The sequence below is a fragment of the Panthera pardus genome, unplaced genomic scaffold (assembly GCF_024362965.1).
Source record: "Panthera pardus isolate Hobbes unplaced genomic scaffold, ASM2436296v1 HiC_scaffold_27, whole genome shotgun sequence".
NCBI classification, from domain to species: domain Eukaryota; kingdom Metazoa; phylum Chordata; class Mammalia; order Carnivora; family Felidae; genus Panthera; species Panthera pardus.
This window is the reverse complement of record NW_026526843.1, coordinates 99,031,155-99,058,604: the sequence shown is the minus strand read 5'-3', so window position 1 is coordinate 99,058,604 and position 27,450 is coordinate 99,031,155. Positions and strand designations below refer to the sequence as shown.

Genomic DNA, 27,450 nt, shown 5'->3' with positions numbered 1-27,450 from the left:
AAGTATAGGGGAAATGATAATACCAGGCAGACTATGAGATGTACTGTGCGAGGTGAAGTGGGACCAGGTCGTATTTGCTTAAGGAATCCACTTCATGGAAGAAGACAAACTGGAGATGGACTTTGAAGGATGAGCATAATTTGATAGGCAAATATAGAAGAGCCAGCCTCCTAGAGGGTGGGAACAGCACAAAGGCACGGAATAGGGGAAAGAGCAGGATGCGTTTGGGGAACAAAAAGCACGCTCATTGGGGAAAAAAAAAAAAGCACACTCATTGGCAAGGGGTAGGGTGCAGATGCGGAAGTTGCGGGGGTGCAGCTGGAAAGGTAAATAGGAGCTTACTCTGAAGTCAGAGATGAGGAAGTTTAACGAGTTCCCACTGCTGCTTGGCCCTCGTCCATTTCTTCCCCTAAGTGCTCAGAGCAAGCTCCTCCTCCATTTCTCCTACCACTTACAGTCAGGCCACAGCCCCCTCTCCGCCATCAGGAGCGAGCTTGCTTCCGGAGCCCCTTCTGGGGCTCTATCAGAGTAAAGCCCTGCCAATGAGTTCCTCTCGTTGCCTCTTCCTCCTACCTTCAGTTTTACACCTGCTGGCTCTTTTGACTCGGTCACCCTGATGTAAACAGTCAGGATCTACGCTGTGGACATCAGTCTGCCCTGAATTTTATTTTTTGAAATGGTTACGTGATTTTTACATGAACCATACATGAGAAATAAACACGTAAAGTGAAGCATGATGAATTGCCAACGGAGTTCAGACAAGCGGGATGGTTGTGTTGGCTGCAGAAAGCGGTGGGTTCATTAACAACATAAAAGACGTCGGGTGTTGGCCGGGATGCAGAGAAGGGGGGACCCTCTTGCCCTGTTGGTGGGAATGCAAACTGGTGCAGCCGCTCTGGAAAACGGTATGGAGTTTCCGCAAAAAAAACCACCTAGAAATAGAACTACCCTACGATTCTGCAGTTGCCCTGTTAGGTATTTACCCAAAGGATACAAAAATACAGATTCAAGGGGGTACATGCATCCCAATGTTTATAGCAGCAGCATCAACAAACTATGAAGAGAGCCCAAATGTCCATGACTGGTGAATGGATGAAGAATTTTTATGGAATATGTTTACAATGGAATCTATATACAATGGAATACACACACACACACACACACACACACATTCATCCATCAAAAAGAATAAAATCTTGCCATTTGCAATGACATGGCTGGAACTAGAATGTATTATGCTAAGTGAATTAAGTCAGTCAGAGAAAGACAGATACCATATGATTTCACCCATATGTGGAGTTTAAGAAACACAACAGGCGAACACGGGAACGAGGAGAGAAGGAAACAAACCACAAGAGACTCTTAAGGATAAAGAACAAACTGAGGGTTGGTGGCGGGAGGTGGGGTGGGGGGATGAGCTAGATGGCTGATGGGGCCTGAAGAGGGCACCTGTGGTGATGAGCACCGAGTGCTGTATGTAAGTGATGAAGCCCTGAATTCTCCTCCTGAGACCAACATTGCGCTGTATGTTGGCTAACTAAAATTAAAAAATAAAATAAAATAAAATAAATAAAAAGGAAGCAGTGGGTTTACAAGACAAAAAAGCAGTGTGAGCCAACAGGATCGATCCATGGTTTTGTTTTGTTTCGTTTTTCTTGCCCTGCCCTGAGGACCTTAAGTAACCTTGCCTCTCTGACCCCTGCCAAGCCTGACCAAAGCAGACCTTCTGGGGCCTAAAGTAGTTTTGTCCAATTAGCCTCAGGCCAGTGCTTACTGTCATGCTAACAAACCTTGCCTCTGAGCCCTTCGACATTGGCCAGACATACGGCTGTGTATCTCTATTGCTTTCTTTGATGTGCACAGCGGCTTGTTCATTCCAGGGAGTACAGCTCCTCCCTGAACAACCTGGCTGGCCCTCGCCACTATAGGGCCATGTCATAGCCTAGAGATTGCCCCTGTGGCACCAGATTGGGTCTTCTGGAATAACAGTTTTGATCCAGAGCAAGCCAATACCCACCATCTCTCTTTAAACTGCCATTTTGACTGCTGACAATCTTAGAGGCCATTCTTAGAGATAAGTTAGCTCCTCTCGCCCTTGGACTCCTCTCTTCCAGCTCTTCACCATCTGGTGGCGGCACGAGAAGGGAACAGTATACTAGGTTTCATTGCTGGCCCCCGTTTCCACCCCTACCGGCAAGCAGACACTTGTCATCGTCTCATCGTGGGTGGAGTGGATTTCCCTGCCGCTTGACTTTGGGCTCGGCCGTGTAACTTGTTTCGGTGAAATGATATCTGGATGGAAGCGCCACTGGGACCATTTTGAGCCCGGGCCTTAATAGGCCTTGCACGTTTCCATTTGTTCTCTTGCACGTATAACATCACCACAAAATGAACATGCCTAAGAATGGGCCACACGGACCGAGAAAAAGAAGGACACGCACGGAGCCGAACCACCCTATCCAACACAAAACCTGAAGTGAGAAAAAGGGCCACCCTAAGTGCCCCAGTCTGCAGCAGTGACATCCAGCTGAGCCCGGCCTCAATCAGTAGACCTTCAGCCAAACAGCAGACACGCAAAGTCTTCTTGCCTACGCTGTCACTTGTCACCACCGCTGATCAGATCTGGGTGACCACTTGAGGGATTGCACGTGGAAACAAATTGTAATCGGTAAGGGTCGGAGTCAGGAAGATTTGGAACCTGAGGTGCCATTTGGAACCCCATATAACTTGATAAAGCGACAGAGAAAGCCGGTCTTGAGAGCGAAGTAGGAAAACGGAGCACATGTTCAAAGAGCTTCAGAGAAGAGTCCCAGGAAGAGAAAATAACAGAAGGGTGATTAGAGTGAGCTCAGTTCCCACAGGCTCTCAGCACCCCTGGACTTGAGGCCTGGTTGGGTTGCAGGTCTTGTGTCTGAGGCACTGTCAATTGCGTCATCAAAACCATCTCTTACTTCCCACTCAGCGTGTGCACGTGTGCACACGCCCGCACACCTATGCACACCGAGAGTTTTATTTTTTTAGCTTAAATGGATTTTGCTCCTTGCAAGTAAAGAACTGGTTATGCCCTCCCATGATAGAAAACCAAACTGACTGCCTGTGGGACTGTGTATCGTGTAGCTTTTGCCGTATAAGAAAGCATCTTGAAGTTTCAGAGTGTAAAACACTCTGAAACTTCAAGGGGCACCTGGGTGGCTCAGTCGGTTGAGTGTCTGACTCTTGATTTCAGCTCAGGTCATGATCCCAGGTCATGGGATCGAGCCTCACGTTGGACCCCACGCGGAGCACGGAGCCTGCTTAAGATTCTCTCTCCCTCTCCCTCTGCCCCTCTTCCCTGCTCACGCCTGCGTGCGTGCGCTCTCTCTCGCTCTCTCTCTCTCCAAAAGAAAAAAAAAGTGTAGAACAGCAATATTTTGCTCTCAATTTTGTGGATTGTGATGGCTGGGATATCTGGGACATCTGTGATGGTACTTCTGGTCTTATCCGGCTGGGCTGAGGCTGGGTGTTCTAGGATGGTCTCACACGTCTAGAAGAAGCCAAAGAGCAGTAACCCAAATGAGGAAGCTCATTTTAAGTCTCTGCTCATGTCATCGTTACTAGTGGCCCTTAGCCAAAACAAATCACTTGGTAGAGTGTAGACTCAGGGTGATGGAGACTGAGCAAGGGCTTAGACACAGGGAGGAGTGAACACTTCGGAAGTCTTTATTGCAACAACATAGCAAAAGTACAATGGACAGGGATGCAGAAAGGAATACTGCCAAGAACGGCCTGTGTGCGAGGGCCAAAGGCCAGGAGGGTGGTATTTTCAAGGGAATGAGTCTAAGAAAACCTCCAGTTTGCTATAGCTTGACCTGTGTGCCTTTGGAAGAGTACAAGATTTTATTTATTTTTTTAACGTGTATTTTTGAGAGACAACAAGCGAGCATGAGCAGGGGAGGTGCGGTGAGAGAAGGGGACAGAAGAGCTGAAGCAGGCTCGGAGCTGACAGCAGCAAGCCTGACACAGAGGCTTGAACTCGTGACCGTGAGAGCATGACCTGAGCTGAAGTCAGATGCACAACTGACTGAGCCACCCAGGAGCCCCGAGAGTCCAAGATTTTAACTCAGTGACTTGTTATTCTACCGTCACGGAAACACTCGTCTAAATAGTTAAAATATACAATAAGCATCTGTAGTATTTCACTCTTGCTGGAATGCCTAACCTTCCTTCCCTCCTTGAGAAAAGAAGCATTTCGGTAGAATTAACAGGGGGCAAATATCAGAAGCTTGAAAATAAAGTGTTTGTCCTGAATATAATTTACATAACAAGCTCCCTTGTACTTGACGGCAGAGAAGGCTCCCAAATAATGAACATGTTTATGAGGGGGGGACTCTTCTGTTGCAAACACTTCCCTGGGGGTACCACCGAAAGCACCAAGCCATTACTTGAAATGGAGCGCGTCCCTCTGAGTATCATAACCACATAGCTGCGAATCATAAGTTAAAAGTGATCATTCTATTCCCTATTCCTGAACACATATGCCAGTCTGGGCATCCATATCTGTGAGGTTGGCAGACCGGGGACCTGCAAAGGTCAAAGCACTATGTGCTGTCGCCTGTGGAATATGCAGCCATCCCAAAGTGTCTAGCCATAGGGACTAGATCACAGCAAGTTCTCTTGAATAGGCAGAGCTGAGGGGGTTGATATACGCCATCAGGAAGAGGGAGTCATCAAAGGAGAGCCAGAGAAATTTACACTTTCCTCATTATGCAAATGCTAATTTACAAATATAAGATCATTCTCCTTTAACCTTGTTCCTCTTGCCGTGTTGCCTAACTGCAAACCAACAATTGTGACATCACCATCATTTCCAGGCAGAAGACGCAAACTACAAAGAGAAAATTTCCATTTGTAGACTGCAGTGTTATTAACCAACGATCAGGGGAAAAGCTATGAAGGGAGGTGGAGAAGTTAAGGCATCCTGTCTTTGAAAATCTAAGTACAGAGTATATGCAAATTTCCTGAAGAGCAGGAATTCGGGGACCAACTGTTTTTATTTTACCTTTTTAAAGATTTTATTTCTAAGTAGTCTGCACACCGGACGCGGGGCTCATACTCACAGCCCCAGGATCACAAGTCACGTGCTCTACCGACTGAGCCAGCCAGGCAGCCCCTTTCTAAGAAGGAAAAAACCTTCTGGTCTCCATAAGTTAGTCATTTCATGTGTGCCGATATTTCACACAATTTTAAAATAACCTTTTAAAACTCTGTAAGCTTATTTAAATTACAAATACAAAGAACTGTAATGAAGTATATGTTATCAGAAGCAAGGAAATAGGCCAACACAAGCAATGCGGTCAAAAGTAAAGAAGGGCAAGATCGAAATGGCAATGGGAGGGAAGCAGGTGATTTCTCAACCAAGGTAAAGAATGCCCAGTAATGTGGAGTCAGCCAAGGGAGAGGAATAGAGGACAGAACCATTCAAACATGCTGAAACTATCTCTCCAGGCTTTAAAAATAGACTTAATTCTTTAGAGCAGTTTTAGGTTCACAGGAAAGCTGAGCAGAAAGAACAGAGATTTCCTGTATCCCCCCACCCCCGTCGACCCCATATCCCCAGCCTCCCCCATTATTAACATCCCCACCGGAGTAGTACTTTTGTCACAACAGATGAACCTACATTGACACATCATCACCCCGAGGCCATAGTTCACATTAGGGTTCACTCTTAGTGTTTACATTCTATGGGTTGAGGCGAATGCATAATGGCATGTATCCACCATTACAGTATCATACAGAGTAGTTTCATTGCACGAAAAGTCCTCTATTCACCTGTTCATCCCTAACACTCCCCCCGCCCCCTGCACACACCCCCAGCAACCCCTGGCAAGGGCTGATCTTCTTGCTGTCTCCAAAGTTTTGCCTTTGCCAAAATGTCCTTTAGTTGGAATCATGCTACCTGTAGCCTTTGCAAATTAGCTTCTTTCACTTAGTACTATGCACTTAAGTTTCCTCCAGGTCTTTCCGTGGTTTGATAGCTCATTTCCTTTTAGCACTGGATAATAGTCCATTGTCTGGATGTACTACAGTTTATTTATCCATTCACCTACTGAAAGACCTCTTGTTTGCTTCCAAGTTTGGCGGTTATGAATAGAGCCGCTATAAGCATCTGCTGCAGGTTTTATGTGGACACAAGTTCTCAGCTCCTTTGGATAAATACCAAGGAGCACGACCGCTGGATCATAGGGTAAGAGTGTGTTTGGTTTTGTAGGAAACTTCCATCCACACTGTGGCACGAAGTGCCTGTTGCATTCTGCGTGCTCAGCAGCAGTGGATGAGAGCTCCCGTGGCTCCGCATCCTTGCCAGCGTTTGGCGTTTCTCTCTAGTTTTTAATTCCTCATTCTCTAACAGACATGGATGATAGAGATAGAGACCTAGGTCTCCACAATTGACATACCACCTCACATCCGTCACAATGGGAAACAACACACGTTGGCAAGGGTGCAGCGAAAGGGGAACCCTCTTGCCTTGTTGGTGCGAATGCAAACTGGTGCAGCCACTCTGGAAAACAGTATGGAGGTTCCTCGAAGAGTTACAAATAGAATGATCCAGGGGCACCTGGGTGGCTCAGTCGGTTGAGCATCCGACTTCGGCTTGGGTCATGATCTCACAGCTTGTGAGTTCGAGCTCCGCGTCAGGCTCTGTGCTGACAGCCTGCGTCGGATTCGGTGTCTCCGCCTCTCTCTGCCCCTCCCCCCACTTGCACCCTGTCTCTCTGTCTCTCTCTCAAAAATAAGTCAACACTAAAATTTTTTTTAAAAAAGTAGAAAGATCCAGCAGTTGCACTGCTAGGTGTTTACCCAAACCATATAAAAATACAGATTCGAAGGGATAGATGTCCCCCACTGTTGTTTATAGCCGCATTATCAACAATAGGTAAACTATGGATAGAGCCCAAATGTCTGTCAACTGATGAATGGATAAAGAAGATGTCGTGGGTACACAATGGAATATTACTCAGCCATCAAGAAAAATGAAATCTTGCCATTTGCAATGACGGTGAATGAAGCTAAAGTGTATGATGCTAAGCGAAATAAGCCAGTGAGAGAAAGACAACTACCGTATGATTTCGCTCAGATGTGGAATTTAAGAAACAAAACAGATGAACGTATGGGAAGGGGGGAAAAAAGAAAGATGGAAGCAAACCCTCTCTTAACGATAGAGAACAAACTGAGGGTTGATGGAGGGAGGGAGGTGGGGGGAATGGGCTAAATGGGTGATGGGTACTAAGGAGGGCACTTGTTGTGTTGAGCCCTGGGTGTTATATGTAGGTGATGAGTCACTAAATTCTACTCCTGAAACCAATATTACACTATATGTTACCTAACTACAATTTAAAAATTGGGGGGGGGGGGGTGGGAATTGAAATTAAAACAAGATCTAGATTTTATGTACAGTGGTGAGAAATGGGGCCTTGGGAGGATAGACTACAAAAAGTACCGTAGAAAACTCTGGAAAAAGGCCACATGGGCACCCGTGTTGGGTGTAGAGCTTACTTTAAAAAATAAAATTAAGAAGACCACAGCTTTTTTTTCCCCAGTGATGGCTTGCTTAATTATTTATATATGTAATGTGTATATATTTACAATATCTTTGGGAAAAGAGCACCGTTTATTCATTGTCGGTTGGCTTACACTCTGAGTTCTTTTCTTCATCAATATCAATACATTCATAAGACACCCATGTGCACCTCACCACTTGCTGACCAATTTCATACATTTCATACATTTCATACATGTAAGTGACGTTGGACAAGTAACCCAGATTCTTGCCTTTATTTTCTTCAGCTCTAATAAATGGAGATGAGCTAGGTGATCTGAAAAGTTCTTCTGAGTCCTTTAAGAAATTACATTCATATGTTCCTTCCCAAATAAGAAGTGCCCCCAAAGATGTGTGGTATTAATGAAATGTTTGCAAAGGAAGGAGAGTTTCCCCTTTAAAAAGGTAATGAATGGCGGCACCTGGGTGGCTCAGTCAGTTAAGTGTCCACTCTTGATTTCAGCTCAGGTCACGATCTCATGGTTCATGAGTTTGAGCCCCGTGTAGGGCTCTGTGCAGGCAACGCAGAGCCTGCTTGGGATTCTCTCTCTCTCCCTCTCTCTCTGGGCCTTCCCTGCTCACTCTGTCTCTCTCTCTCTCTCAAAGTAAATAAAGTTTAAAAAACACAATGAATGTACCTGAATTCAGATCATTGTTCCCTTTTACTCACATGCCATTTACTGAATGATGAAAGATATAATGTCTTCCCAAATTTTCCCTAATCAAGTTTCAATATGAAGCCTAAACAGGCAAACTGTAAAGTTGCCTTTTCTTTTCAAAAGTGTGCTTTCCAAAAAGGAATCAGCAAATGTACGATTATAATCCATGGAGATCAGTGAATTCCCTTCATTCAACATGCCTTGTGCCTTCTGTGTGGCTTCTCAGGGAAGGCGCTAAATAAATTTTCTTTTTCTTTAATGATGCGACTGTAAATGCAGCCCTTGAGAAGGCAGTGCCCCGTGATGATGAGTGTGACACATAATTTATAATCATGAACATAATTAAACATGATTGTGAACATAATTGGGGGTACTTTGGCTTCATTTTTGTGGGTCCTCAGGGCATTGTGGGTATAATCCCTGCCTCAGAACGTTCTCAGGAACAGCGGGACAAACTGAAACACCTGTCGACTTGCATCCGTGGCAGGTTTTCCAAACATGTTTGGCAAATGAGAACATTTGCGGATATTCATGTGGTGATCGTTCCAAAAGACCCAGTGTCTGGGCTGTAACCACATATGACCAAACGCTAAATTCTGTGAGGAATGGAGATCACACCAACACGTACTCGTTGTGTCATCCCCCTGTTGCTGCACGACAAACGACTCCAAAACCAAGCGTCTCCAAACAATAACCATTTATTATGTGCCACGATTCTGTGTACTATCTGCGCTCGGCTGGGTGGTTTCCCTCCTCCGGGCGATATTGACCAAGGTCATTCATTCACCTGGGTCGCTCATTCAGCGGCTGCAAACAGATGGGAGCTCTCCTGGGGCCGAAATGGAAACATCCAAGACGGTTTCATTCACACTTCCGGAAGTTGGCCGTTGGTCAGCGAGAGTGCGGAGTTTCTCATCTGCTAGCCGGTTAGACTGGCTTTCTTAAAGCATGGCAGCTGGGTTCCAAGGAGGAAGGGCTCACTTTTGCACATCACCTATCAAGTCTCCGCACCACGTTTGCTGATGGCCATGCAAGTCACACGGCCCAAGCCCAGTCTCCTCCGCCCTTGTGAAGGAATAGAAGTGGCCTGTGCCTGTATGGGTGGATGAGAGTAGCGCAGGTAGAGACGGGAATTGCTACAAGGAGATGGAAATGTGTGTAAGATAACGGGTGCGTTTTGTCTGCTTATCAAAGGAAATGTCGCCGTTTTATAACAACGGTACTCATATGGGAAGCCTTTGACACAATGCATTCCAAAGAGCGAGTTTATATTTTGAAGTGGTGTTTACAGCTGAGACTTTGTGTGCAGTGCCCTCCTTGTGACAGCTGTATGCCTTTTTGTATCTGGCGGCAAAGCCTGCAGTCAAACTTGAAAACAATAAAAGACATGCGGGAGGGTACAGCCCGGTTGACATTATTACCAGAAGGTATGATTCCGTTGATTGATTAATTCATTCCTTCACTCGCTCAGCAGTTGCTTATAGAACACCCAGCCCCTAGTGCTAAAATAATGATCAGGACAAAACCCGAGGCATCAAGGAGCCTCGCTTGTTGCATTCCGAGGGGGTGGGGAGGGAGAAAGTAGCAGAACCTGCGTCTGGAACAAGTGCCCTAGGCGACAGACTGATAACTGAGAATGTCTGCCTAAAGCCTTTCTCCACCAGTATTCTTTTTTAATGTTTATTTATTTATTTATTTATTTATTTTAAGAGAGAGAGAGAGAGAGAGAGAGCGGAGGAGGGTCACAGAGAGAGGAAGAGAGAGAATCCCAAGCAGGTTCCACGTTGCCAGCGAGAGCCTGATATGGGGTTTGAAATCATGACCGGAGCCAACAGCAAGAGTCGGATGCTCAACCGACTGAGCCACCCAGACGCCCCTACCTACGGTATGCTGAGTGGATTATTTGTTAACAAAGAACTAATATTTGGGAGAAAAAGTCACTAACGCAAGTCAAAAGATTCTCTTACCACAGTTTCGCCAAGTTCTAGAAAAATAGACATTCCAGCATATTCATGGTCCATTGGCCAGCATCACCTGGGAGGGTGTTAGAAATGCAACTTATCGGACCTCACCTACTAAACCAGAAACTCTGGGATTGGGGCCCAGCATCCTGGGTTTTAACAAGTCCTGTAGGTGGTTCTGATATAGGTAGAGTTTGAGAATCGTTGCCATATCCTAATTCTATTACACTTGCAACACTGCAGAGAGTGATGCATAATTTTTAGGTCGCTACACCTGGATTATTAACATGCACGTGAGTGGATTCTCCAGTTTGCATGGGGGGTGAGGAAGCGTCCTAATTTGGCTTTTTTAAATCAACTGTATTTAAGTTCTTAATCTGTCTTTAACTCCCTCTGCTATCTTGGGCAAATCACTTCTTATATCTGCCTAAGTCATCCCAGTCCCATAAAATAAAGGAATGCCTGACCTATTTACTGTAATCCTTTCCTTCGGTAACTTTCCATGTTATCTTTTCCATGTCCACGTCGGTCCCTATCCCAGTCATCGTTCGAATAGCAAGAAGAGATTAAGGAGCTAGCTTTCCAAGTAGACTAGAAAAAATAAGGCAAATATGAGAAGGCCAAGAAACATGACTGGATCCTCCTCCCCCCCCCCCCCACAAAAGAATCTCTACGGCAATGTAGTCTTTCTACTTACATAAATTCTGTGTAAATTAACAGGAAACACCAGAGGGGGAATAACTGAAACCCCAAGAGTCTCTCCAAATGGGAGTTGACGTTGATTTCTTGCCCTACCGGCCCGAAATCATCACGATGAACTTGAGAAAACTCAAGCTACTTAAATCATTCGCTTGTAGAGTGGTGTCACACATCATGCCATCCAGGTCAATGACATTTTCCCTGCTTGACCGATGAGCAAGAGGAAGCCAGGGGAGAAAATTAGTTATTCCAGGTCAGGAAGATCAAGTGTTGAATGGCAAGGCCAAGATCAGACCAAGGAGCTCCTTAGCTGTCCAATCCAGTGTTTCTCCCACTGCTTTACCTTCAGGTCTGGAATGGGTCACGGGGAGCTCGAGGTGGACCAGCATCCTACCTTCTTCGTTTTTATTTATTTTCCTGGCTGCCCTTCCCTCAGACGGCCACAAAAGGGCAGTGGGCTTGATGTCAGGAGACGGAAATTCTAGTTCCGGTTCTGCCACAGAAGGCGGGCGAGTCTCAGACGCGTCACTTCACGCTCCCCGGACCACACGTGCCCCGTTGTTATTTCCAACTCTGCCTCAGGGATAGTATGGAAAATGAAAGCAGACTATCTCTTGGTTAGTTTGTACCTTTGAATAAATGTGAGTTTTCAGACTGCAGCCAGGGCTTGAAGGGATGAGAAAGAGCAGAGAAATGGGGGTCATTCCAGTTGGATACGACGAAACAGGACTAGGAGGCTCAGAGTAAATATTTAGGGTGTGGAGATTAGATACACTGAGCTAGAGTCTTCTGTTTAAGACTCTTCCCTTTGACCTTCCCTGAACTCCAAGAGGGAGCTTAGAAGTGTGTGACCCTGTCCTGTGAGAATCTGAGGGTCAAAACTGTGTGAAAGTTAGAACGATGTCAGTCACTTTTTTTTTTTTAATGTTTATTTCTTTTTGAGAGGGAGAAAGAGAACGTGTGAGCGGGAGAGGGGCAGAGAGAAAAGGGGACAGATGACCCGAAATGGGTTCCGTACTGACAGCAGAGAGCCCGATGTGCGGCTCGGAACTCACGAACCATGGGGCCGTGACCTGAGCCAAAGTTGGCCACTTAACCAACTGAGCCACCCAGGTGCCCTGGTCACTTTTTTTTTTTTTTAATGGATTGATATGGTAGGTTTGGTGGCTTCCTTTTTACTGCCTTCCAGAATCAAGGAGATCCTTATCTATATCATTTAATTAATGCCTTTCATGGTATTCAGAGGCCAGTTAGCCTACTTCCTTTACATTCGCCTGAATGCCTGTCTGTGTCTTCTTCCAGGAAATTCAGAAATACTGATTCATCTGCCCTCCTCTCCTAAGCAGGCCAGTTTATCAGTAGTTATCAAGTCAGCATTTCTATAAGCAGGCATCACATAGAACACCAGAGTGATGTCTACACAGAGTACAGGACAATTTCCTTCCAGAGCAAACGTGGTTAAACTACACACACAGAGATGGATAAGAGAGTGTGTTGTAGAGTAAGGGCCACAGGGGGAAAAAAATAGAAATGATGTTCCAGAACACCGAGAGATTAGGGAAAAGGATGGAAAGAAATGAGAGGGTGACAATAGAGTGCCTTTGAAATTGATAGCCTAGTGGTTTGCATAATTACCCTGGTGATTTTCAATCAGCGTCTTTTAAAAAGTGTAGAATTGTATAAAGTTTCTGGACGGAAGAGACTCAGTTTTGAAGCTCCATTTTGCTTTCCAGCTAAGGAACTGTCCAACGGGACAAGAGGTGACAATTCTTTTACAAGCAATTGCTCATAAAATTTCAACAGAGTAAGTGGCATTCGGATTATATGAGGGCAGTAAAGTTAACTACTTTTTTGTAGTTTTGTTTCATCGCACTAATAATCAAAACAATAGTAATCAGAAGCGACTCCACCGGTCAGCACCCGAATAGCAGGGTTTTTTTCCTCTTCTTTATCTAAATCATGTAATGACCTCTTGCTTCTTTCCTATAAAAGCCTCTTGCTTTCCCCACATAAGCAAGACACTCTTCTCAGTCCTCTGGAATCTGTGTGCCCGAATCGCAATTCTGAGATCACAAACGAAGGCCTTTCTTCTTTTTCAGTTTTGCCTCCTTTTCTCAGTCAACATAAATGGTATCAGAACAGCAGGGGATCTGAAGCGATGTACCATTCTGATTCTGGGACTGCCGTTGGATTCGAACATGGTACCTGCCTAAGCAGGCGGTTCGGGGTTCTGCCGGTGAGTCCTCTCAGTTCTGAACCTCACGATTATCATAATTTTTTTTCAGTAATCTCTCCACCCAACATGGGGCTCTAACTTGACTGAGCGAGCCATGAATGCCCCAACCTCCCTCTTTTCAGTTGACGCTTAGGCCCAGGTTTTGGGTGTCTGTCTTACCTATGTGGGCTTTTGTCTGTCTGTCTGAACTACAGAGTTACTCTCATCTGCCCGGTGCATACTCAGCGGGGCCTTTGGTTTGGAAAATTGCTGCTGGAGAGCAGCCCCTGACTGGAACCCCAGCTGGGTGTCTGTTATAGGTCCATTTTTTGTAAGTTTCTGTCTTGTGGGATCACTGACTTGTCATTACAGTGGCCACTCGGGGATCTTTGGAGATTCCAAAATTAGTTTATTTGCGGGCACAACTGGAAAAAGAAAAAAACCAAGCAGCTTGAGTAGAAGCATAGTTCCCTTCGTATTTGGAGGCCTCTTACCAAATGATTCTAAACCTGCTTCCTCAGGAACGAAATTACCTAAACTTTCTAAAGCTGATTCTGACTTCTCTCAGCAAGGATCTAAGCTCAAGGAGCTTCTGAGAAACGCTACACCCATTGCTTGTCTTCCACCTTCTCCCTCCTGCTCTCCCCCTGGCGATCCTAGTTGCACAGAACTTCCCTTCTCTAATATCAACCCGGAGGTTCCTCTAGACCCTCCAGCAATCTGAACTCCTTCTAAACTTAAACCCAATGAAGGACGCTCTAAGACTTTATCAGTCATTTATACTCCGTGGACCAAGGCACGACCATGAACTACTTACTGCCAAGGACTTTCCCCATGCCCTTGAAGACCCTCTAGGATTTGCTAGGGGATTCGCTTTAGTTATTCAGACCCGTAAACCTGGTAATTCTGACCTTTATCAACTTCTACGCATGCTTGTAAATGAAGGTCACATAAGGGAATGAATGGGAAAAGCAGGCCGGACAGAGCCTGTTGATTTTGCTAAGTGAAAAGTTGTAGGTAAAACAGAAGCTTTTAAGCTAGCTGAAGATTTACATAAAACTGTCCCTCAGGGTTTCCAAAAGACTATAGATTGGAGAAACAAAGCAACGATGTAATCAGTGGCCAAACGAATCTGGTTTTTAATTATTATGATAGATTAGAGAAAAACTTGTAAACAATACTTTGGTATTGACAAAATTAATCGTGAAAACCCATTTTTTTAACTTTTCTTTTTTTTAATTTAACTCCAACTTTGTTACCTGTGAGACAGCATTGGCTCCAACAGCCTACGAGCACTTTCCCCTCGAAGGGCACAAACAGCAGGGGAACTAATACTCATATGACTGAAAAGCGCAGCTCCCAGGACAAAAGGGGATCTTCCTGTTAATTCTACCCAATACTTCAGGGGAAGTAGATGTTACTGGGAATGAGGTGAGATGAGCTCTCTCTCTCTCTCTCTCTCTCTCTCTCTGTTGTTTTTTTTTTTTTTTAGTACAGCTGACACACAATGTTACATGAGTTTACATGAGTAAACCAGTGATTCAACAGGTTTATACGTTATGCTATGCTCATCACAAGTGTAGCTACCCTGTGTCACGAGACAACACTCTTATAACACCACGGACTGTATTCCCTGTGCTGTGCCTTTTATTCCCATGACTTATTCATTCCATAACTGGAAGCCTGTATCTCCCACTCCCTTTCCCCCTCTAGACGTGGGAACAACACTGTCAGTTTTAAACCCCACCCACCTGCCTCCCCGCCTTCCCCAGAGTACCGAACACTACAAGCTGTGGGAGTATCTAATATCCCATGACAGTTTTAAAATTTTTACCCGTTTCTTTTCAGCTGGGGCCCTTACAGCACTCATCAATTCCTTCTGGTCCCTACAGACCCCATTCACCTGTTAGACCTCAATTTTTTGGGGAGGTATCAGCACACATCTCTTTCCCTCAAAAGAGGGAAATATTTTTGGAAATAGTGGCACAGCACATAGAGAATTTAACTTAGCTTCTGGGTAGTCAAACTTCTTTAAGACTGAAGGAGACTGAAAGGGTTCAGAGCAAGTCTCCCCGGAGTGTGCCACTTTGGCATTTTGAGCTGAAGGCCATTGAGACCCTGTCGCTCAGGAGAAATAGCCACTATCTTCCTGCTTGACTCGTTTTGTCTGCCTTGCTGTGGCATGCAGGTTGTCATTTCTTTCTTTCGGCTATCTTTGGGAGTGACTCTAGATCTTGGGAAGGTAGTAGCTTTGCACCCTCTTTGGGGACTCGTCTTACATCCAAAGCATAAAACTCAAAACTGGCAAGAATTTATTTTACAGTGGCTCTGTAGTCCAAAGTTGGCCAGATTGGAAGCTGATATTCAGCACCTGATAAGAATTTTTTTTAAGGCCTCTCCCCTAAGTTAAAATTAGAACTATGTACCCAGAGGGAAAGAAGCAAACTGAGGATGATGTAGTCAGATGGGTGGATCAACCTAGAATGTCATTTAAATTGCAACCCAGTTCCTTGAAGGATTAAAAGCAACTGCCCTTATCTTACAAATCTTTGCAAAACCAGAAATAAAGGCCCAGAAACAACTGAAAATCCTTCAACCTCCCCTTTTCACCAATCCCAAACATCCACTATTTATCTCAAAAGTCTCATAACCGTCTCTGGGAACTCATGTGTAGATCATCCTCTATTCCTAAAACTTGGGGTTGGGGAGAAGTTTTTTAAAGTTACAAATGGCTGTAGAAGCACCCTTGCCCCAAATCTAGCCCACAGCTTCCATAAGGTTACTGGGCAAGGATAAATACCAATGGTAATTGTCTTCCCCACAAATATTAGTGGCGAAAGTTTTAGCTATCTGAGCACATAACCTTAACTAATTCCATCTCCCAGAAAAACAGTTTGCATTCAGTTGCTCTTTTCTAAACTAGTGAATTCTGAATTATCCTACTTTCAGCCTCACGGCTAAAAAAATTCTTACTTTTTTTAAAAAGATTTTATTTTCAAGCAATCTCTCCGCTCAGTGTGGGCTCAAACTCTTGACCCCAAGATAAGAGTCGTACGGTCTTCCTACTGGGCCAGCCAGGTGCCCCTCATGGCTAAAAACTTTACAACAATAACTATAAGGTTTCCATTTGTGTCCGTCTTTATGTTCCGATGTGTTATAGATGTGTAGTATTTTCTACCTCTGAATGGTATTGCCGAAATTAATTTATAAAAGAGCTCTGTTTAATTGGCTTAAAGAAAATGAGTGCTCGTATAAATTAAATTCTCAGACAATAGAAATGAACCCAAATATATTTCAAGTTCATGTGATCTAAGATTAATCTTTAATATATAAAAGCTCATTGAAGTTGGTTGGCTTAATTAAAACAGGCATGTTTTTAGAGTTGTCAGCAGTAAATATAAAACTATTATTCTCCCTAGGTTTGCTAAAAGTCAAATTAGCTCATGTTATCTCTGTTACAGACTTAGCAAGAAATGTAACTTAAAGGTGATGGTTAGCTGTTTAGTGTGTTGTGAAATTTTCCTGACTAATCTAAACATATTTATTAAGAACAAGTGAATTAAATTGATGTAAGTAAAATACAAGTTTGTAAACGAACTTTTCAGCAATATTTATGTCTACTTAAATAGTTTCCCCAAATCCTTTTTGGATTTGTTAAATTAAGTTACATAATGGGTAGTCTTGAAATATCCAGATCATTTCCAAATAAGATGAAATCCTGAAACATTAACTACTAAACATAAGCTTATTTGCTTTTGACTTCCTATTACAGAGAAACTAAAGATATTTGGGTCTATTGCTAAATATGTTTTGTGCCATACTGAGAAGTTTACTATAAGAAGGCATTTGTTTCTAAAAATTATGAAATGTGTTCATAAAGTTGCCAGCCTAAAGAATGCTGATATAGGGGCGCCTGGCTGGCTCAGTCAGTGGAGTATGCAACTCTGGGTCTTGGGGTTATGCATCTGAGCCCCATGTTGGGGTTAGAGATTGCTTAAAAATAAAAAAAAAATTAAAAAAAAAAAGAATGCTAGTATAACAGTTCACAACTGCTTACTTCTTAGTTTTCATTAGAAATAGGTAAACTGGGGTGCCTGGCTGGATCATTTGGTGGAGTATATGACTTGTGATCTCAGGGTCGTGAGTTTGAGCCCCATGTCGGGTGTAGAGATTACTTAAAAAAAAAAAAAAAAAAAAAAAAGGTCTCTAAAAGTTAAGAATTTTGCTAAATATAATTTAAGCTACTAGAAATAATAAGAAAACATCTCCACATGCCAGTAAAATAGGATGTCATGTGTTTTGGTAGGAAAGGATATTAGAAATGGAGATGTGGTTTTTTTGAGGGAAAAGGAAGAACTTTTGACCTAAGGCAAGGCCGGTTATTTAAAGAGGGAAGAAATCAGGCAAAATCTGAATGTAGGAATGAACGTCATAGAAAGTTTGTGAAAAAAGGAATCTTTGAAAAAAAGTCTATGCAGGGTCAGAACTATGATTGGAATGGATGAGTTTTAATGTCAAAGGTATAATGGTACAAGATTAGAACTGGTTTTGTCTCACTGTTAAAACACCAAAGTTTTCTTAAATTATTGGTCTACTCTTAATATAAAATTATAAACAAAGGTTTTTCTTTGTCTTTAATGTAATCCAGGTAAGAAAATCAAAGTTTCTGTTTTGTCTTTATCAGGTCTTTAATTACTTAAGGACACTGAATTTTCCCAGTATTAAAAGAGCTAACTTTCGCTAACGACTGACTTTGTAATCCTCTATATTTGTCTTTAGGATCTCATCGTCGCCTGGGATGACAGGTAAGTATTAAATTTTATAATGATCTGGGATCCTCTTTAGTCATGTGCTTTAAATTTAAAACCTTCTGATATTTTTCACAAACTTCCCCAAACTCAAATTCTTTTTTTTTTTTTTTTTAATATATGAAATTTACTGTCAAATTGGTTTCCATACAACACCCAGTGCTCATCCCAAAAGGTGCCCTCCTCAATACCCATCACCCACCCTGCCCTCCCTCCCACCCCCCATCAACCCTCAGTTTGTTCTCAGTTTTTAACAGTCTCTTATGCTTTGGCTCTCTCCCACTCTAGCCTCTTTTTTTTTTTTTTTTTTTTTTTTTCCTTCCCCTCCCCCATGGGTTTCTGTTATGTTTCTCAGGATCCACATAAGAGTGAAACCATATGGTATCTGTCTTTCTCTGTATGGCTTATTTCACTTAGCATCACACTCTCCAGTTCCATCCATGTTGCTACAAAAGGCCATATTTCATTTTTTCTCATTGCCACGTAGTATTCCATTGTGTATATAAACCACAATTTCTTTATCCATTCATCAGTTGATGGACATTTAGGCTCTTTCCATAATTTGGCTATTGTTGAGAGTGCCGCTATAAACATTGGGGTACAGGTGCCCCTATGCATCAGTACTCCTGTATCCCTTGGGTAAATTCCTAGCAGTGCTATTGCTGGGTCATAGGGTAGGTCTATTTTTAATTTTCTGAGGAACCTCCACCCTGCTTTCCAGAGCAGCTGCACCAATTTGCATTCCCACCAACAGTGCAAGAGGGTTCCTGTTTCTCCACATCCTCTCCAGCATCTATAGTCTCCTGATTTCTTCATTTTGGCCACTCTGACTGGCGTGAGGTGATATCTGAGTGTGGTTTTGATTTGTATTTCCCTGATAAGGAGCGACGTTGAACATCTTTTCATGTGCCTGTTGGCCATCCGGATGTCTTCTTTAGAGAAGTGTCTATTCATGTTTTCTGCCCATTTCTTCACTGGGTTATTTGTTTTTCGGGTGTGGAGTTTGATGAGCTCTTTATAGATTTTGGATACTAGCCCTTTGTCCGATGTGTCATTTGCAAATATCTTTTCCCATTCCGTTGGTTGCCTTTTAGTTTTGTTGGTTGTTTCCTTTGCTGTGCAGAAGCTTTTTATCTTCATAAGGTCCCAGTAATTCACTTTTGCTTTTAATTCCCTTGCCTTTTCCCCAAACTCAAATTCTAAATGAAGTCTCTTTGACTAATTAGGCTTATTTATCTGGTATATTATATTACCAAAGGAATTGTCAAATTACCAAAGCATTGTCAGGTACTAAGTGAGGATAAACCGTCTTACGTTACATTGTATGGGTGAATTGCTATTCATGTAACTGTTCTAGAAATAATATGAAATTCCTAAAGTTTTAATATGTCCTGGTACAGTGTTATTGCTTGTAATTCTAATTATTAACGTGTTGTGTGTCACAGAAATAACCAAACTTCCTTTTCAATTGTATCATAATGAGCTCCCGAGATCAGACGAGATCAGGCGCGCTCAGGGTGCTATGGCCGTAGACCATAATGAGCTCCCAACAGATCTTTAACTGTGGCCATTTGAGTCTTCTTGTCATTTACAGTTATTGTTTTATTCTTGATGGTCTTGCACATGTGTTTCAGCTTCAAGGAGATTCATGGAAAGGACTCTTGACAAACACAGGTTTCTGATAACCTTAAGATCACAAAACTGAACTGGATAAGAATTTCTGCAGCTATTGGGAAATCTGGATTCAAAAAAAACCAAGAATTAATAACACGGGCCTGAATAAACTGAGGAAGCTGGTTTTCTAATGTTTTCTCTTCCAGATTTAAAGAAATGTTCTCTCTTAGGCTATCTATGACTTACAGAAATTTGGTAAACTATTCCTTTGTAAACAGATCCGAAACATTTATCCTTTTCTCCCTACCTGATCCTTCCAGAATTTAGAAACTCTCAGTGAGTATTCCTATTTTCATGGCAATTATAGCTATTTGTATAAATTTAATAAGAATCCGTTCTCCTTGTAACAGGACAGCATTGGAAACACTGGTTGTATTACCAACGCTTTGACTGGAATGTCGTATTTCAGAGACATGCATAGACTCAGATATGACCAGACAGCCTGAAGGATCTAAGGCTGACTTTCTGGAGCCAATGAAGCCCCTTGGAAAAATCATCCTGACACTTTGCTTACAGGGTTCCCAGCAGCCTTACCAGATAAGGATGGAAGGTCGCTTCCTGGCAGGCACAGGAACCTCAGGCTATTTGGGGGGACTTCAAAAAGGGAGGAATTCACCCAAATCCTTAGCTATTAATTACACAGAAGTCTGATGGCAAGTATTTGGCTTGGTTCCTTAGCTTGGAGAGGCTGTTGAAAGTTCAATCTAAAATGTCTTACAAAAAGTTCCAGCAAAGCAGATTTAAATGAACCTATATAATCAATCACTATTCTTGCTACACTTTTGAAAATAATCAGGCCAACGTGCTGAAATTGGACTTATTTTGCAAATTAGTATTCCTTTGGCCATCTTTGGTGGAAATGATGGTGATTTTAGAGAGTGTTAAAAAATAAAATCCAACTGAAATAATCTGAAGATTTAATGGACTTTATTAAATGCTTCCCGAGTCAGGCAGTATCCCATCTAGCAAGTAGAGGGAAGCTTTGAGAAACTGTACAAAATGGAAAGTGTTTATAGGAAGGAGGGTGGGGCCAGAAAGTTATTAGTAAATGAAAAGGATTGTTCCCGAAAGGTCACTTTCCCTTAGTCGGGGGAGAAGAAGAGGGGTCTTATCATGTAGATTATTCATCTTCCTTTGGGGGATAGAGAGGCCCCATAGGACAGACTCAGTGGGCTGATCTGGAAAATTCCTGACTGACCAGTTAAGATTACATTTCTGGGAGAGGTTGAAACTGCAGTTAAATTAGGTATTAAGCCCCAGTTTGGGAACTCGGCCTAAGCAACACCATTTGGGGCCTGTGGTTTTCTTTTGAAAAAGAGAAAAAAATTGTATTCCCATAACACACACGTGTGGATGTTAGATTCTAGTTCTGATCGTCTGACAGTTTGTTGTTTCCCTGCAAAACTGGGCCGTATCCTGAATTCTGGTTTCCTCAAATATCTGGCTGTGACTCTCCAAACCAAGGTTTCCAATTTTCTTTCATTCTTTTGACTTGGAATGGCTGAGAACTAAAACCGCCATTTTTCCCGAAGCTGTGCAAACTGAAGCTAGACAACTTGAGATAAACTTCAGAGGAACTGCCACGACAGCCCACGTTCAGACGGTCTTCGTGCCTGTTGCTTTATATGGGCCTCTCAGAAAGATCACCAGAGATACTCAGACTGCAAACCAGGAAAATCTGTCAGATCGCCACCGCCTGCTCTCACTCCCTCTGAAGATGCTTTGAGCCTGACATCTAGAAATCTTCTCACTGGCCACACTCGGGACGCAGACACTGGGTTTATAATACGTTCCAACCATTAACCTTTGTGTTTCTTTTGTTTCCGTAGAGATGCCTCTTATTAATTACCTGACTGCTTGCACAATATGGGCCTAATTTGGGGAACCCCCTCGAAGACCACTTCCTGAAACGAGACACAAGTGTTTAACTGAAGTGACTTATTTTCTTTTTTTAATAGTTATTTATTTATTTATTTATTGAGAGGGAGCATGAGTGGGGGAGGGGCAGAGACAGAAGGGGAGAGGGAGAGAATCCCAAGAAGGCTCCTCACTGTTAACGCTGAGCCATAGGTGGGGCTCAGACTCACAAACTGTGATATCATGACCTGAGCTGAGATTGAGAGCTGAGATTGAGAGTGGACGCTTAACCCACTGAGCCACCCAGGCGCCCCTGAACTGACATTTTCTTTTTTTTTTTTTTTAATTTTTTTAATTTTTATTTTTTTTAACGTTTGAGATAGAGAGAGACAGAGCATGAACGGGGGAGGGGCAGAGAGAGAGGGAGACACAGAATCGGAAGCAGGCTCCAGGCTCTGAGCCATCAGCCCAGAGCCCGATGCGGGCGGGGCTCGAACTCACGGACCGCGAGATCGTGACCTGAGCTGAAGTTGGACGCCCAACCGACTGAGCCACCCAGGCGCCCCTGACATTTTCAAGAGTAGGGCTGGTTCATGAGATTTGGAACAGACCTCTTACTTAAGGTCCAGAACAGAACATTTAAACTGGCTACCAGGGAATAGTATTGATCTGTGACAATTTTCCAAAAAAAAAAAAAAAAAAAAAATCTTGGATTAAAAGGGAACTGTGGAATTGTGTAAAATTTCTGGCCATAAGGTTCTCCATTTTGCAGCTGCATTTTTCTTCCCAATGAACTCTTGAACTAGGCCAGAAGCAGCAACTGTTTTACAGGCAGTTGATTGTAAAGTTTAAAGAGAGCAACTGACAGATCATATGAGGACAGCAAAGTGAATTAATACATACCAGGGACAGTTTTATTTGATAGCAGCAATAAAATAATCAATAAGATAGTAATGAGAAGTGGCTCCACCAGTCAGCACCAAAGTAGGTTTTTTTCTTTACTTAAGTCATGTAATCACCCCTTCTTTCTTTCCCGTAAAAACCCCTTGCTTTCCCCACATGAGCAAGACCCTTTTCTGAGTCCTCCAGAACCTGCACCGAAACTGCAATTCTGAGACCCCCCCCCCCAAAAAAAGGCCTTTGTTCTTTCAGTTTTGCCTCCTTTACTCAATTGATAAAATGATCAGCAATAGAATAAAGCAATACAGAATGCGTAGCACGGAAGGATAAATTGTTTCGGAAACATTTTTCAATAATGTAAATATACAGAAAATATATTTATGTGTATCTATATGTATTACATAGAAAATAAATTTATGCACATGCGCACGCACACACCTGGAGTCGTAAACTATTTCTCACGGTGGGTCTTCATTCAAAGTTTGAAAAGCTCCTGAAACGCGCGGGACTCAAAAGGATCCTGGCAAGGTAAATTCAAGGTCAAATCAAAGAGCCCCTTTGCTCTCCCTTTGCAATGTAGAGCAGTTAATGGAGGGAGAGGAAATGGCGTGAGAGGGAGGGGACACCAGAGTGAGGTCAAGCGAGGAGCAAGGGCGGTTCGGGACAGGGAGTTGCCGGATGCCAGATTGTCAATTGAGGGACTCGAGGTTGATTCTGCGCTCTTGCCTTACATGCTAAACCGAAAGAACTTCCGCGTTCCTTGTCCCTGAAAAGCGGCCGAAGATGAGGGATTAGCCGTGCTCCCGGGGGCCACGCTACGTGGGGCCAGTTCCCTGCAGGGAATTCTTATCCAGGGCAAGGAGAGGGGAGGTGGGAGGGGCGTGGGAAGCGCGGGAAGGCCCGGCCGGGTCGGCCTGAACAGCGACTCACGCCGCGCTCTGCACAGTCCACCAGGGGAACAAGTAGTCCTGTCCTCTGGGACCTTTCGCGGGGGGAAGCCCCTAAGCGAGGCGTGGGGGTTGTGCCCTTTCCACGGGCCGGTGGCGCTCCCCGCCAAAGGGCAGCGCCGGCCTCCGCCCCCGGCCCTGCGGCAGGCCGGCTCGGCCGCCGGGCCGCAGGAGCCCACGTGATCCGCGGCGCGGGCCACCGCCTCCGCCGCGCCCAGGCCCCGCCTCCCTGACGTCTCACCGCCCTCTGACTGTCGGAACGTTCCGCCTCTTTCCGCTTTCGCTAATTGGCTGGCCCGGCGGGCCGCGCCCCCCCCCCCCCGCCACGCCCCCGGAGTCATGGGGAACGCGGTTGGAGGCGGGGCCTGGGCCCAAGGGGCGGGGTGAGAAGGTTCCGCGCGGGTAAAGGGGCTGCCTGGAGCGCGATCCCAGCGTTCTGCTGTTGCACGCCGCCTCGCCTGCCCGGCCAGCGACCTGCCCCTCCCCCGCCCGCCGCCGTCTCCCGGGAAACGGGCCGCGATAGCCCGCTGACCCGAAGCTGGTTTCATGGCAGCCGCGAAGAAAGCAGTTTTGGGGCCATTGGTGGGGGCAGTGGACCAGGGCACCAGCTCAACGCGCTTTTTGGTGAGCCCAGGGTGACATTTGAGGAGGCGCTGAGCCGGGGCGGGCGCCCGTGGACCTCGGGGCTGGCTGTCGCGTCCCCATCCCGCGCCTCCCCCGACCCCGGGCCCCAGTCGCTAGGCAGGGGGTGGAGGCCGAGGCCCCCGGAGCGGGACCCGCCACGCTGGAGCTGCCCTCCGTGGGCCTGGGGGACCTCGGCCTCTCGCGACCCCCGTGGCCGAGTTGAGCAGCCCCGGCCTCGGTGGTGGAGCCGAATCACCTACTCATAGGGGGACTCCACCCCCAAAGGGAGCTGGGACTCGCCGAGCATCCGTCAGAGCGGCCCGCCTGTAGCCAGGGACAGGTGGCCACATTGACCGCTACTGCGGTCTTCCCCAGGAGCATTTGGCCTGCGGGGCGCAGGACGTCCTTGGATGGGGCAAAAGCTGTGTCACGGCTTTGGTAGCCTAACACGGCGTCCTTTGGAGCAGTAGAACGAATATAGTATTAGCGTGATGATGCGCTGTCATCCTCTCCCACACAAATTGCAGAAGGTGGAAGGCCGGCATGGTGGGGTGGGGGGCGGTGCTGAACACGTTAGGAAAAAGTCACGCTACTGTGTTTTTACCGGCATCTTTATTCGATTCCGAAGACTCGCAAATTTCAGTTCGGATGCTTTGCCCGTCACAAACAGATGATTGTTTTCTCCGTGCTTCACAACTTAAAGTGACAGGAAAATGCTGTTCCTCTTTTTATTTACCGTGTCTGAGAGCAGTTTTATCACAACGGAGTGCTATTTAAGGGACTCTGCTTATTAATGTCGTGTGCAATTAAGAAACTTGCTCTTAAAGTGATCTAGCACCGAGTTTGGTAAGATGATTTAAAAGTAATTTAAATAAACGCTTGTTGGTTAAGAACTTATGCTTTCGGTGGGCATTTGGCTCACTTAGCAGATTGATGTAAATACTGAATGATTATTTGGCTCTTCACTGACTTCAAATCATTTTTTCGTGCATTATTCTGTATGTATATGTATGTGTGTGTATACTACATGTATTCATTGTATATACAGTAAGTACATGTCTTCCAAGTTCTGTTTAACTGGCCACTTGACTAAAACCTGCATTTGTGCCTGCATTTTGATACTCGTCTCTCTTGTCTGAACTGAAAAGCTTTCTGTCCACTTGTAGTTTGAATCCTATTTAATGACTTAGCCAGGTTTGAGCTGCCAAGCTCAAACCACCGTCTCTTACATTGCTTATCTTTAGATCACCCCGGGCAGGTTTCACTTTGTCCTATTCTCATATAAATGTCTGTAAAGGAATCCTGAATCATAAGTAAGATAGTCTGCCTAACTGGATTTGGTTAATCTATAAAACACACAATCATCATTGCCATCTTCCCAAATTGAGAAAGGCCATTGAAGACCTGTGTCCTGACTAAGTGTGGGTTGATTTTGGAAATCCTGTTCAAAAATTGCCCACACAAGTGCCTGCAGGAGCCAGCCAGGTAGAAGGTGGAGAGCCGACTCAGGCCAAGGGGACAGCCTAGAGCCAAGCGGTACCACAAGCCCAGTGTTGCCAGATCTTCAAATTCTTTAAGAAATGTTGATCGTCTTGAGTTTGCAGTGAAATCTCGTTATTCTTGAACGTTGGCCAACTACTTCTTTAAGCATTGTGGGGGCCACACTGAACGGGGCGACTGTTCTCAAGTTGATACGGCTTCTCCCCACTGTGAACATGGGTAAAGTATTTGATGTTTCATTTCACTATTATTACTCACGTCCTTACATTATTCAGTTCGGTATGCCTTCCCTTTTAGGAACCAGCCTTACTGTGCTTCTCTTTCTTTTGACTCTTCACCGTTGCCGTCCCTGTAGCCCGGCAGGCTTCTTTACCTACTGAGGGCTGTTCCTGGTCCCTCGGAGTCTGTTGCCCAAGGGGCATCTTTCTGCGTTGGTGGGGGAAGAATTAATCGACTTCATATTATCGCAATCATTTGTGTGCGTGACATGAATCATTCAGTGTGTGACATGAACGTCACAAGCCTGCTGACCCTGGGTTGTGTTTTCTGAGCTCTGGTGTAGTATGGTCTCATTGAGTAAGCTGAGGTGCAAATTCAGAAGATTCCCATCCTGCTTATAGAGTGATGTGTAAAAGTTGATCGGCCAAGTTTGCCGCTTCTTGAGAAACAACTATGAAAGATGCTTCGCGGGTCGACAAAAGACTTCCAGATCATGCGTGAAGTCGAACAGAACTTAGGAATGGTTTAACAGTCAACTTCTCCTTCAGTTACAAGGAAAGAGGTTGCTAAACCACTCCCTGCAAAATGCAGATAATAGATTTGCTGAATAAGTGCTTCGATCACAGATCACGAGGTAATTCCCAAGGGTTCTAGTCATTTTGTTCCACGTTGTAATTATGACTCACAAATAATTGCTTACCTTCTCAGGGAAGAATACAATAAGAGCTGTCATAAGGAACCTTATCAAGTTAAAGGTATTTGAGTAATTTCCTGATCAGTGTTCATTAGATTTGCATATCTCATTCAACTTTCACGAGACCAATAACCTCTCCAAGCTTTCTTCTTCCTTTTTCTGTACTAACCATCGTTAACTTTCTCCCCTAATGGACACAACATTTCGAGCCGCATGTTCTTTCCTCTGAGGGAATCGTCTCCTCCCCCGTCCCTAGATCTGCTTCGTGAAATTCAACTCTGCCTCCAAATAGTGCCTCAGATGCCATCTCTTAGCAGGTCTTCCTCAAACCCTTAGAAAGAATTTCTACCTCTTCCTATAGTGCTTTTCTTATACATCTATTAATAGCTCTGATCACCTGATTTGTATTATAATTGTATACCTGCTGTACTTCAGAGCCGGGACCTCCTTTTAGGTCCTGTTGGTGTCTGTGTTCCTTAAAACATCTTGGTCCGGGGGTACCCGGGTGGCTCAGTCGGTTAAGCGTCCGACTCTTGACTTTGGCTCAGGTCTCACGGCGAGATCAGCGTGGAGCCTGCTTGGGATTCTGACTCCCTCTCTCTCTGCCCCTCCCCTGCTTGCTCTTTATCTCTCTCTCTCTCTCTCTCTCTCTCAAAATAAATAAAAATAAACTTTAAAAAAAATCTTGGTCCATGCAACAAACGAACATGTGTTTGTTTGTTTGTTGAACACGTGTTTTGTCTACAGGGAGCACTTTATACATATTGATTCCATAGATTTTTATTTCCCTTTAGTAGGTCAACTGAATTTTGATTATGGTTAGCTCTTTTGCCTTGTCCCAAAAATATCTTAAAACTTCCTGACTTGGGTGTGTTTCATTACTTAATTTCTTATATTTTATTTTATTTATTTATTTATTTATTTTAACGTTTATTTATTTTTGAGACAGAGACAGAGCATGAGCAGGGGAGGGGCAGAGAGAGAGGGAGACACAGAATCTGAAACAGGCTCCAGGCTCTGAGCTGTCAGCACAGAGCCCGACGCGGGGCTCGAACTCATGGACCCTGAGATCATGACCTGAGCTGAAGTCAGATGCTTAATCGACTGAGCCACCCAG

General features: G+C 44.4%; 1 protein-coding gene and 1 long non-coding RNA gene across 8 annotated transcripts in view; one reads left to right on the top strand and one right to left on the bottom strand.

Annotated features, from left to right (window-relative positions):
* Window positions 1-8,917: 8,917 nt before the first annotated feature.
* On the bottom strand, window positions 8,918-23,443 carry LOC109249380 (uncharacterized). 2 transcript variants are annotated; one of them, XR_002072544.2, is made up of 5 exons: window positions 22,788-23,443; window positions 10,894-11,468; window positions 10,664-10,787; window positions 10,203-10,269; window positions 8,918-9,603 (listed from the first exon to the last, which is right to left on the bottom strand). It is a non-coding gene; the product is annotated as an uncharacterized LOC109249380 (long non-coding RNA). The 2 variants fall into 2 exon arrangements; XR_002072543.2 differs by lacking the exon at window positions 10,894-11,468 and having other exon boundaries at window positions 22,788-23,432.
* A 248-nt stretch (window positions 23,444-23,691) lies between these two features.
* GK (glycerol kinase) overlaps window positions 23,692-27,450 on the top strand; it is a 77,385-nt gene continuing 73,626 nt past the window's right edge. For 3 of the 6 annotated variants that reach the window (XM_053891736.1, XM_053891734.1, XM_053891737.1), the window contains exon 1: window positions 23,694-23,920. In XM_053891736.1, the coding sequence (XP_053747711.1) occupies window positions 23,843-23,920 (78 nt within the window). In that variant the 5' untranslated portion in view covers window positions 23,694-23,842. Of the gene's footprint in view, window positions 23,921-27,450 lie in introns of all 6 variants that reach the window. The other 3 variants (XM_053891735.1, XM_053891733.1, XM_053891738.1) reach the window with 2 other exon arrangements.